The sequence below is a fragment of the Equus asinus genome, chromosome 12 (assembly GCF_041296235.1).
Source record: "Equus asinus isolate D_3611 breed Donkey chromosome 12, EquAss-T2T_v2, whole genome shotgun sequence".
NCBI lineage: Eukaryota > Metazoa > Chordata > Mammalia > Perissodactyla > Equidae > Equus > Equus asinus.
The window spans coordinates 42,962,610-42,973,893 of record NC_091801.1 but is presented as its reverse complement, the minus strand read 5'-3'; the positions used below and the strand labels follow the sequence as shown (position 1 = coordinate 42,973,893).

General features: G+C 53.0%; 1 protein-coding gene across 1 annotated transcript; it reads left to right on the top strand.

The window, feature by feature from the left end:
* The first annotated feature begins 799 nt into the window (after positions 1-799).
* On the top strand, positions 800-3,627 carry LOC123283973 (ral guanine nucleotide dissociation stimulator-like). The gene is made up of 7 exons (XM_070480942.1): positions 800-936; positions 1,037-1,090; positions 1,509-1,583; positions 2,148-2,180; positions 2,546-2,667; positions 2,874-2,977; positions 3,302-3,627. Exons 2-7 carry the CDS (start codon positions 1,049-1,051, stop codon positions 3,457-3,459), a joined length of 534 nt encoding a protein of 177 aa, XP_070337043.1. The 5' UTR covers positions 800-936; positions 1,037-1,048; the 3' UTR covers positions 3,460-3,627.
* The last annotated feature ends 7,657 nt before the right edge of the window (positions 3,628-11,284 follow it).

The following is an 11,284-nucleotide window of genomic DNA, read 5'->3' as shown; positions in this document are numbered from 1 at the left end:
ATCTGTGTCCCCTCGGTGACTCCCCACTCTGGCCCCTAAAGTGGGCGCTGCAGACAGTCCCAGTGGGATGCTCACCCAGGTCCTTGTTGGCGATGACATGTGCCCCGGAGGGCAAGGGCAAGTGCCCAGGGAACTGATGGCTTCTTCAGGGATCCTTCCTGCCCAGACGTCAGAAGTTTCCTCGTAAAACAGAAAGGAAATGCCACCCCGCAGTGCCCTGGTCGCCCCCTCCCCTGCTAGTCAGACGTGGCATTCGGGGTCCCCATCCTGAGCGGATGAAGAAAGAATTCTGTGCAGGGGAACTCCCTGAGGGGATCCTAGGGAGCTGAGGGCTTTAGCAAGGCCTTGGCCTCGGCCTGGGATCAGAGACTCCTGGGGGTTGGGGCTGGCAGAAGCCACTTGACCAGGCCTCCTGAGACACCTCATCTCCCTCCATCCATGGCTCGGCCCAGCTGGGGGCCCGAACACAGTCTGAGAGTCCCGAGGACAGCACTGTGGTCAGCGGCTGGGCAGAGGGTGGTGTGAAGGGCAGAGGAGACAGGGCCTGTGGCTGGGAGGGGGAGCAGCCTCTCCTCTGGGGCCCCCTGAGCAAGTCCCTGCCCCTGTGTGGGCCTTGGTCTCCTCATCTGGGAGCCAGAGGGAGATGAGCCGTGGTGCAGGCCTCACAGTGGGTGACGAGGCTCAAGGGTGGGGAGGAATGTGGGGAGCTTGGACCTGGCTCCAAAGGCAGGCTTGAGCGGAGAGCAGTGATGACGGTCAGATGACGCTTGGGCCTCAGGAGACTGTGGGAGGCAGACAGAGTTCGTCAAACCTTCCAGACGAGGTAACAGGTTCAGGGAGGCCTGGGCGGGCCCAAGGTCACACAGGACTGAGTGTTGGAGCTGGGATGGCTCTGGAAGCAGAGCACCCTGGAGGTGGGAGCCGCAGGGGCACCAGGTGACTGGGGCCACATGTCCAGGGTCCCCGATCTGGGAGGGGTCTGGGAGGACACTTGGAGGGGAGCATCGGCTCACTGGCCCTGTCAACACCCTGGCAGGAGGCGACCTCTATGTTGACCAGCCTGGAGACGGGCCCCATAGGTGCCCAGAAGGTAAGGGTGCCTGTGGAGGAGGGGCCCAGGAGTCGCAGGAGAGGGGACTCCCCTTCCTAGCCGGAGGTCTCTACCAGCAGAGAGGGAGCCTTTCTCCTCCAGCCCTGCTCCTGGTGCCACAGACCTGAAATGCCTGCATTGGAAGTGACCAGGAGGAGGCCTGGAACGGATGGGCGCACAACGGATTTGGGACAGGGAGGGGCGGGGACCACGTACCCTGGGTTTTGCCAGAGCCGGCTGCTGGGAGGTGCCTGCAGGAGTTTGGGGTTCCTGGAGGAGAGAAGAGGAGGAAACTGGGGGGAGGCCGCCTAGGTGGGTAGCTTGGGCTGGGCAGGAGGCTGGGGTGAGGAGTGGAGGAGAGGTCTTTGACGGCTCCTGAGAGCGGGATCTCATCACCATCTCCACCCCGCTGGCACAGGGGCTCATCCCCTTCCTTGGCACATTCCTCAATTACCTGCTGCTGCTGGACACCAACATGGAGGATTACCTGGAGGTGAGTGAGCCTGGAGGTGGGGCTGGCGATCAGGATTCGGAGATTTGGGAGGAGAGACTTGCACTGAGGCCTGAGCTCACAACCCTTGGCAGAGTCCTCTCGTGAGGGCCTCACAGCCACCCCGGGAGCTGGGTGTCATGCCCATCTTAGTGATGAGTGAATATAGGATCCAGGTGAGCCGCCAGTCCAGGCTGCCTGACTGCGGAGCTGCTGGAGGGTGTGTCTGAGCTGGACTCAGCCTCTCCCTCAGGCCCCGCCCCTGCAGGGAGTGAAGCCAGGCCCCTCCAAGGCAGGAAGCACACGAGTGGCTGAGCATCCCTTCCTGCCTGAGGCCTCAGTCTGTCTGTCTGTCAGAGAGGGCTGTCTTAGAATGTCCCTGAGCCATAGCCCCGTGGCCTCCTTGCTCTGGAGCTCAGAGTCTTGCCCGGGACCCATTCCTGTTTCTGGTAGCGCCTGCTCCCTGGTCGACCCTGCTGGTAGTGCAACCTGAGAAAGGGTGGAGACGGGGGCTAGCTATGGGCTAAGGGGGCTGTTGCTCATGGACTTTGGCTCTCTGCCTTCCAGGGAAATGAGATCAATTATGAGAAAAGGAGTGAGGTGAGCAGCTGTGGCCTCCCCGTGCGGAGGGTGGGGCTGTGGCAATCAGAGACTCCTCCGGGGAAGACCTTCTCTGGCCCGATGCCTTGGGCCTTGCTTTTCTTGGGAGAGTTCGGCACCCAGAGCTGGGAAAGCCGTCCCACTGGTGCGTGGGGGAAGGGGCTGGCACCAAGGACACCTTCCTGCAGGAGGAGCTATTTCAAGCCAAGTGTGAGAACGAGCAAGTCCTGCACGGAATTGGAGGGAAGGAGGGTTCCCATGTGGGCCAAGACCCCAGACCAGCTCCTTGACCCTCTTCTCACCTGTCTGAGTCCCCAGCACGGTCCCCCACCCAGGCCCCGTCTGCATCATGCCCTTTCTCCCAGGAATTCAAAGTCACCCAGCAGATCTTCCTGCTCCAGGAGGCAGTCCATCTTTACCACATTGAGGCTGAGGAGCGATTTGGGGCCTGGTTCGAGGCCATGGAGCCCCTCAGCGAGGATGAGAGGTGAGGCGGGGCAGGAGTTGGTGAGGGCAAGGCGGACTCTCTCTGATGGCCAGCTCCAGGGAGCCCGTGCCCGTGGCTTCCGGGTCAGTCCCGGGGCTTGTCGCATGGTCACCCGTGGGGCCCTGGGACTCCAACTGCTGGCCGTCTCTGGGAGGGTCACCTGAGGTGTGGCTCCCGGTAGCTGAAAAGTCCACTCTGTCCTTTAGCTACAGCCTGTCCTGCCACCTGGAGCCCCCACAGGAGAGGGCCGGCAAGATGCGCCGGTTTTTCCTGCCCAGGAAGAACCGCGCATCTCTCAGCTCAGGGCTCGGTGAGTGTCCAGACAGGCAGGGACTGAAGCCAGGGGCTCCGGAAAGCTTCGGGCTAAGCACGGGCCTAGGGAGATGGACAGCCGGCACGGGGATCCCAGCTCCACTGCTGCCCAGGCCTGTGAGGGACAATTCCCTTGACCTTTGTGGGACTCAGCTTCCTCTTCTGTGAAATGGGTGAAGCGAAATGCCAGCTCCCATGTCAGGGACAATGGGGTAGTGTTGACTGAACACTCAGGACAAGGTTTGGAGCAGAATGCAGTGGGGCTGAGGTGTTGGGCTGGGATACTGGTGTGACCCCCCAGTCATCAGTGTCTTCTCTTCAGTCACCAGACCCCCGACGCAGAACCCAGCAACAGTGGCAGATCCCGGTCCTTCCAACAGCTCGAGTGCAGCCTGCTCTTCAGCGGCGGGGACACGGCTGGGAAACACGCGGGGCCCCAGGCCGGCTCCTCCCATGCTGATGGGGAGAAGAACATTCTAAGCCTTTTCCTGGGACCCCTGGAGCCCAAGAGGGAGGGGACGACCCCACCCCACAGGCCTGGCATCTCCACCCCAGCGCCTGTTTACCACTTGGGAAGGGGCCGTATTTCTTTCGTGTTAATAGTTAGTGCTAGTTTTGAATTTGATGTTAAAATCCTGTTTCTGTTCCAGCCTGCGAGTCACGGTCTGGTTCTTTCCCCTCCTGTGCTCGTGTCAAGGAGACACAGACTCTCGCGTTCCTCCTGGAATGAAGAAATCTTGCAGGGTCTCGGCTTATTGTATGTGAGAGAAGGGAGAAGGGCCAGGCCCCTCCCTGGATACTGAAGGACACCTCCGCGCCCCCCCTTACTCAGAGGACGGGTTCATTTCAGTGTGGTTCACGTGGGCCAGGAGCAGAGACAGCACCCAGAACTCCTGGCATTTAGAGGGTGGAGGTACTTTCACAGGCAGAGCAACAACCACTGGAATGCGGGTGTCTTTCAAATGGCACGGGCCAGCACCACGACCTGCCCCACGACAGTGGCTGCTTTTCCACCCCTTTGGAGGAGAGGCCACGTTTTCGGCTTCTCTTGTGGAGGTTCCTCTTCACCAGATGTTAGGAACTTGTCGTTTTCTAATGAGGCTCTGGACAGCAGCAGCTCTAAGTGCAGAGAATGATGTAAAAGCTCAAAACGTGCATGTGGAGGGTCAAGGCCGGAGAAGGTCATGTGCAGATGGACTAAGGGCAGGCAGGACCCTCCCTCCCCCGGCCCCTCTGGGGGCTCCATGTTCACCCTTCACCTGGATGGAATCCTCTGGGATCCCGGTCCACGGCTCTGAATTCCTTTCCCTGCAAGTTTGGTATCCAGGGGGACAGATCTGTGATGCCGCTTTGAAGGCTACATCTGGGCATCCTTCCCGACGCATCACTGCTCCTTGTCCACCAGGATTCCCTGCCTCCGTGCACTTCCTTCTACAATTCTTGGAAGGGCAGAAATTCCCTCGAATGCCTCGGCCTCTCTGTCCCGTACCTCGTGGCCACTCCTCCCTGGCAGGGTCTGACGGATCACGGGTGGAGTCTGCTTTGCAAACATTAGATACCCTAATCCTGGCCAAAGAATGACCTATACTCTCCCTCGCTGCCCAGGGTGACATCTGGGCCCCTGTGGTTCTGAGGTGTGTGGTCTCAGGCAATGACCTGTTCACACACTCAGGCATGTTGTTTCTGACTCATCCTAACGGGGCAGGAGGACCTGAGCCCCTCGGTCCATGCAGCCCCTCGGAGGGCTGTGTTCTCTTGCCCAGCCTTATGCTCCGTTTATGGTGTGGGTGTGAATCTTTCCCGTTGGAAGCTTTCAGAGATGAGTCGTGAGAGGAGGGTGGTTGAGGGGTCCAGCAGGGAACGCAAGCAAACGGATGACGGGTAAACACAGCCTGACAAAATTAAAACACTTAAATGGTTCCAGTCTGGTGGTGAGCAGACACTGCTCCGAGCTCACTCCAAGAACCCACCCGGTGACCAGGAGCTAGAGGGTTACCACCTGGCATTTTGAACGCCCCCCCCCCCCCCGCGCCACCCCGGGAAAGCCCCTGTAAGACTAGGACCACAGGAAGTGCTTGGCCCTTCTGAGTTCTCCCCTCCTTTCTGATGGCTGCAAGTGTCACCCAGACACACAGCAGCGTGAACCCTGCCAGGGAGGCCTCCTCAGTACGGCCAGCAGCTGAGGAGGAATGCTGGTTCCCAGCAGCCCAGGCCCTTCTTGGTATGGCACAGCCATCCAGGAAGGTGACTTTCTAAATGGAAGCCGGAGCCGGCTGTACCTTCCCGCCACAGAGAAAGAGAAGTGCCAAGTCCCAAGGCTAGTCCAGGCCCAGGAGGAAGACACCGTGTCCAAGGGGTTTCCCTCACAGGGCCGTGAGGCTCCTGAGAGCCGACCCTTTGGTTGCAGCGCTTTGTTTGTCATGAGCCTACCAGACGGCAGAGGACAATAACTCGTTGCCTCTTTGGGCTTCCAATGGCCAAAAATGAACTGATCGCCAACAAAAAGAGGCCCACATGTGCAGCACCTGTATCTCATCAGTCTTTATGTTACTTTGATATAAATTTTAGAGAGACAGCTATATATATATGTTCACTCACACACAAATATATCATGCACTCTAACTTATTCCAAACAGAATCAAGAAATAATACTCATACTCCTCAAATGCACGCTTTTGCAGCTGGTTCCTTCTCGGTAGCTGGTATTTATAAGCACCTTCTTCCAGGACCCATTTCATCTTCCCTTCGCCCTCCACAAACCCCGCGGCTGGTCATGGTGCTCTGCCTGGTTAGGGGACCATAACCTGCCTTCCTGAAGGGTCCGGGTCATGGCAGTCCTACCTGGATTGGATTCTGCTCATTCCCTGGGGACTTCAAGCCCAGGACGTGCTAGCCCACAAAACGCCGTCAGGAATCTCCTGAAGTCCACACGTGGGCTTCCTCCTCTCCAGGCTGAGGAGCAGAGGGAAGCCCGAGTCCCAGAGGAACACGAGGGCTCCACACAGTGTCTGCTTTGCATGTCAAGATGGAGAAAACTCAGGGGAAACTCTGAGGGTGAAGCAAGGCAGTCCGTTGTCATCATTCTCTGCACTGAATCCACCCAGACGGTTCCAGCAGAGGCTCCACAACAAGCAGCCCCAAGCATCCAGGCGGGAGGCCGGTTGCGCTGTCCTGCCTGGGCTTGCCCAGTACATGCATGGTCTACATATTTTGCAAATGACCACAGCTGAAGATGCCCAAGGGCTAAGATTCACCCTGAGCTAACATCCATTGCCAATCTTCCTCGGTTTTTTTTTTTTTTCCCTTGAGGAAGACTAGCCTTGGGCTAAGATGTGTGCCCATCTTCCTCTATTTAACATGTGGGATGTCTGCCACAGCATGGCCCGATAAGCGGTGTGAATGTCCACAACCGTGACCCGAACGTGCCAATGCCGGGCCTCCAAAGTGGAGTGGGCCAGTTTAAGCCCTGCGCCACCCTAGGTCATTTTTTACCACATCACTCTCAGAAACTGATAAATCTGTCACGTGAAGGTAAGCAATTCTAAAGAGGATTTCCATAATACTGCAAGCTCCATCCCTCCAATAGACAATCAAGTCCTAACAAGCAGCGGTTTATCGTCACGTTGCTGATGCCGGAAAAGGTCTCTGTTGACAGCACGATCCCTCAAAGGCCTTGTCCATTTCTGTGAATCCAATTTCCAGCACATAGAGATCTAAAGATTGAGGCAAATGTGGTATTTCCTCCTTGCAACTCTGAATTAACATGCAATAAAGAGCAGAAAAATGGAGACCTGGAAGCAGACCTCTTATTTGAGAACAGAGATAGACCAGCGCTTTTGAAATGATCTTTGGAATCTACCGGAGTATTACACAGAAGGAATGATCCATTCCGACTAGGTAGGTTTTACTGTGTCGCTGTGAGGGCGACAACGGAATCATCCCGCGAATCGGTAACTCTCTGTGACTTTCAAGCGCAGATAAATAATATACTTCGGAAAGGAAAATGCGAGAGCACCGTGAAACGGAAAGCCCTCCTTGCTCTACTCAGCTGAAATCCAGTCTCTCCTCCACAAGAAATCCCTGTCTATGCTTCCTATGTCCCACAGAGGAGTTTAATAAAAGAAAAGGATTGGTATGTCTTGAAGTTGCAAGAGCTCAAGCAAGAAAACGTGGGACCCTTCAAGGAGACGTCAGTGAAGTGCCGGGCTCCATCGCAGGGGCACCAGCGTCTCCTCTCTTTCCTGGTGCTGTCAGCACATCCTTCTTGGGCGCTCACTTTCTCTGCCTCGCTGCTGAGCCTGTCCACAATTGCTCTCTCCCGCCCTCTTCCCTGTCCCCTCCTGTTTGCTCAGATCTTCCACAGTCACCAGCAATTGTTGGCTGTGGAGCTGTGGGATGCCCAGACCAGTTCCCAGAATCATCTCTGCCAAATCTGAGGAAGGGCAGGGGTGTGTATGGGACCGGACGGGGCACCCCATGCGAGCGCACCCCGCAGGAATTCACCTCTGCTGCAAGGTGCAATTTTGCAAGGCTACGGCAAGTTCCAAAGGGCTTGCCACTTCTCTCCTGCCAGCAGACCTGTTGGGGCTGGTGCCACGTGCTCTCCCAGTGACCCCTCACTGCTGGGTGGGATGGCATTCTAGTAACTGGCCTTCTGAATATGTAACTGCGCATCCTCAAAGAGATGGGAATTCTTAATCCGGGCTTTGGTTTGGGTTGATTCCCACGATCACGCAGCTTCCTCTGCGAAGACTTGACCATCCTCACTTCTTTTCCTCTCATCCTGTAAAAGTAATCATGAAACTGGACCCAAATGAGAAATGAAGCATGGCTTCTTAGGACAATTATCTCAGTTTCCCTGTACTTCCACCCTTCCTCTCTCCCTCTGGAGCTCTTCTGACCTGTGTCCCAGGACATCGTCAAGCAGATTTGGGTCAAGGACAGAAAGCTCAAGGTCAAAACTCAGGACTGCTCCAGATCAGTTTTCCTCCCCCATCTCGTAACACCCCCTCCTTGTTTCAGTGTGATTTTATTCTCTTTTATTGCTCTTGCCATTCTCCTCTGTGCAAGTCCTGGCACTCTCTCTGAGGACACGTGATCCCCCAGCTTACTATAGATCCCCATTCCCATCCTTTCTGTGTTTTCTGACTATTCCTTTGGTTAACCCATTGGCCAGTTGTTGCTCTTAGCCTCTTTGGGTTCTAAATCAATTGTGACATTATCAACTACCCCACTCTTAGCGACTCACTCCCAGGTCCTGACATTTACATAACCCAAACGATCATGTTCACAACTAAATAAGGTAGAGTCCAGCCCCATGGCTGAGTGGTTAAAGTTGTGTGTGTTCTGCTTCAGGGGCCTGAGGTTTGCGGGTTCAGATCCCAGGTGCAGACCTACTCCACTCATCGGCCACGCTGTGGAGGCATCCCACGGACAAAGGAGAGGAAGACTGGCACAGATGTTAGCTCAGGGTAATCTTCCTCCTAAATAAAGAAATAAACCCTTCAGAAAATGTATTCATCCACCACAAATTCCTGATTTCCAATATGTCTTCAAACATTCATACAGAAGATACCTGTTCCTTCAGATCGGAAGTGATGCCAGATCACCATGTCCTCACTTTAATTTCCTCGTGGACCTGTCAGTCCTACATTCCACGGACTGTGATCTCAATAATTTCCTTGAAATAATCAAAAATTCCTTACCACTCGTCTTATTTGTGTTGTAAAACTGGAAACCCGGGAGATCCTGATTATCTGCTTTGCCATTCTACTGCTAGTCTTATGATAACTGCTGAAGAAAAAGCACACAACACGATATTTTGTCATCACCATAAAGACAAAATCATCTGCATCAACTGGGAAGCATCCATAATGCCTGGACATTTTTTTTCTTTTTTCATCTCTCGGGTCAATAGCAAAAACACCAAGGCACTCAGTTAACAAATGGGCAAGGGAGTAGAATAGCCATTTTTCCAAAGAAGACACACAAATGGCCAACAGCCACATGAAAAGGTGCTCAGCATCACTAATCTTTAGGGAAATGCAAATCAAAACCACAAGGAGATATCACTTGACACCGGTTAGGGCGGCTATTATCAAAAAAAGTAGAGGTGACAAATGTTGGTGAGGTTGTGGAGGCAAGGGAAGCCTTGCAACTGCTGATGGGAATGTAAACTAATACTGTAATGATGGAAAATAGTCTGGAGGTTCCTCTAAAAATTAAACCTAGCGTATAATGTAGCAATCTCACGGTATTGTGTTTTGTCCTTAAAATTTCTAACAGAGTATATATTCTGTTAAGTGTTCTTAAAGCAAAATAATGATAATAGTAAAGGGGGTGGGAGAAAACTTTGGTAGATGATGGATATGTTTATGGCCTCGATGGTGGTGATGGTCTCATGGGTGGACACTTATGTTCAAATTCATCAAGTTGTATACGGAAAAGTATGACATCATTACCGATTCTTCTGCACCTTAAAACACAACATGTCCTCATCCAGAAGATGAATATTGACTACGTCTGGGGACAGACGTTAGTTAGACTTATCGTGGTGATTATTTCACGATACATGCAAATCATTATATTGTACAAATGAAACTAATATAAAGTATATGTCAATTATACCTCAATTAACAAGCGCACACATCATACAAGACTATTTGAACATTGTAAACAAGTTCAGTGAATCCCTGAAACTATCCTATCCCCAAATGTCACAGGAAGCAAGGAGGATGAAGTAAGATGGAAAGATGTTGTGCAAAGCTGCATGCAAATTAAAATCCTTTAAGTTGCGTTCAGCTGCTGTCACTGCCAACCAAGACAAGCATGGACGGTCCTTGGTGAGTCAGCTTCCGGTCAGCTCTTCCCCAAGGCCCGGCAGTCATGCGCCCCTCCCCTAGTGGGTCACTCTGCTCTGTCCTCCAAAGTGGCCAGCAGGAAACCCTGGTAAGATTCTGGATGACAGCCGCTTTCTATCCTAGATACTCACGTTTTAACAGACACTCGAGACGAAATGCCAAGACTTAAAAGCCTAAGTGTCTATTTGTGTAGTGTAGGGTAGAAGGGAAACCATAGGAGGTCTTTGCAGCATCTCTCAACTCATAATGCAAACATAGCCCTGTCTTCAGAAGGACCGTCCTTGGTCTTTGGTGCAGAGTAGGGCATGTCGCAGGTGGCATGAAGGACAGGTTGTAGCAGCACTATCCTCACTCCAACAGAACTATCTCACTGGACATGACCCCGTGGGTCTCCAAAATAAGTTACTGAACATCAAGAAAAAAAACTTTCTTGAGAGGGGCAATTTTACCGATCAAGGGAAAACTTCTGAATTTTCGCATCTTATAACAAATAAATGATATGTCCTCTTCTATCCTAATGAGGTAGCATGGGTACTTCCATAATAAATACTTTTCATTTTCAGTTCAAACATGCTCAGCTGCTTTCAAAAACCAAAAAACCAAAACAGAAACCCAGGCATGTAAAATTAAGTGTTTTAACTTGATAAAGTACTAACACAGCAGTGGCTTCTAAGGGAAGAGCTTTCAAACGAAATGATCACTTTTGGTAATGACCGTAGAAGATGGTGCTATCGCTGTGAAAGGATGGAACCAATCCAGAACGAGCCAGCTTTTGATTAATGACAACGGAATTGAATCAGATGCCAGAAATACTCACTTGGAAATCAAAGTCCCATCATCATCCCTGGAAGCATTTCTGGAACTTTCCCTTTGGACACAAATTTTTGTCTTCCAAAGGAGCAGACATAATACAGAGCAAATAGCAGACAGAGGAAGATGAGTCCCAGTTTGCCAGGCACCAAAAGGGAATTAGTGCCCCTGAGTCACATCTCTAGGAGCCCCACTGGGTGAGGGCTTTCACCAGGACCACACATGTCCACTCAGCAAGGGGAGTCCTCAGGGATGTTCACCTTACTCCCCAGCCCATCGAAACTGAAACAAGACAACCCAGAGAGAGAGAGAGAGAGAGAGAGAGCACATGTTAAATTCAATGAGTTGGGGGGCCAGCCCCACGGCAGCGTGGTGGAGTTCCCGTGCCCTGCTTCAGCAGCCCAGGGTTGGGATCCTGGGCAGGGACATGGCACGGCTCATCAGGCCATGCTGAGAGGGCATCCCACATGGCACAACCAGAAGGTCCTACAACTAGGATACACAACTATGAACTGGGGAGGGGAGGTTGGGGAGAAGAAGAAGGGGAAGAAGAAGAAAAAGATTGGCAACAGATGTTGGTTCAGGCGCCAATCTGGAAAAGAAACAAAAAAAATCAAATGAATTGCTCACGTAGG

Excerpts from the sequence above, each read along its gene's own strand:
- LOC123283973 (XM_070480942.1), top strand. The coding sequence starts at position 1,049 with ATGTTGACCAGCCTGGAGACGGGCCCCATAGGTGCCCAGAAG. Across the intron at positions 1,584-2,147 it reads ACATGGAGGATTACCTGGAG|GGAAATGAGATCAATTATGA; the intron begins GTGAGTGAGCCT and ends TCTGCCTTCCAG. Across the intron at positions 2,668-2,873 it reads CCCCTCAGCGAGGATGAGAG|CTACAGCCTGTCCTGCCACC; the intron begins GTGAGGCGGGGC and ends TCTGTCCTTTAG.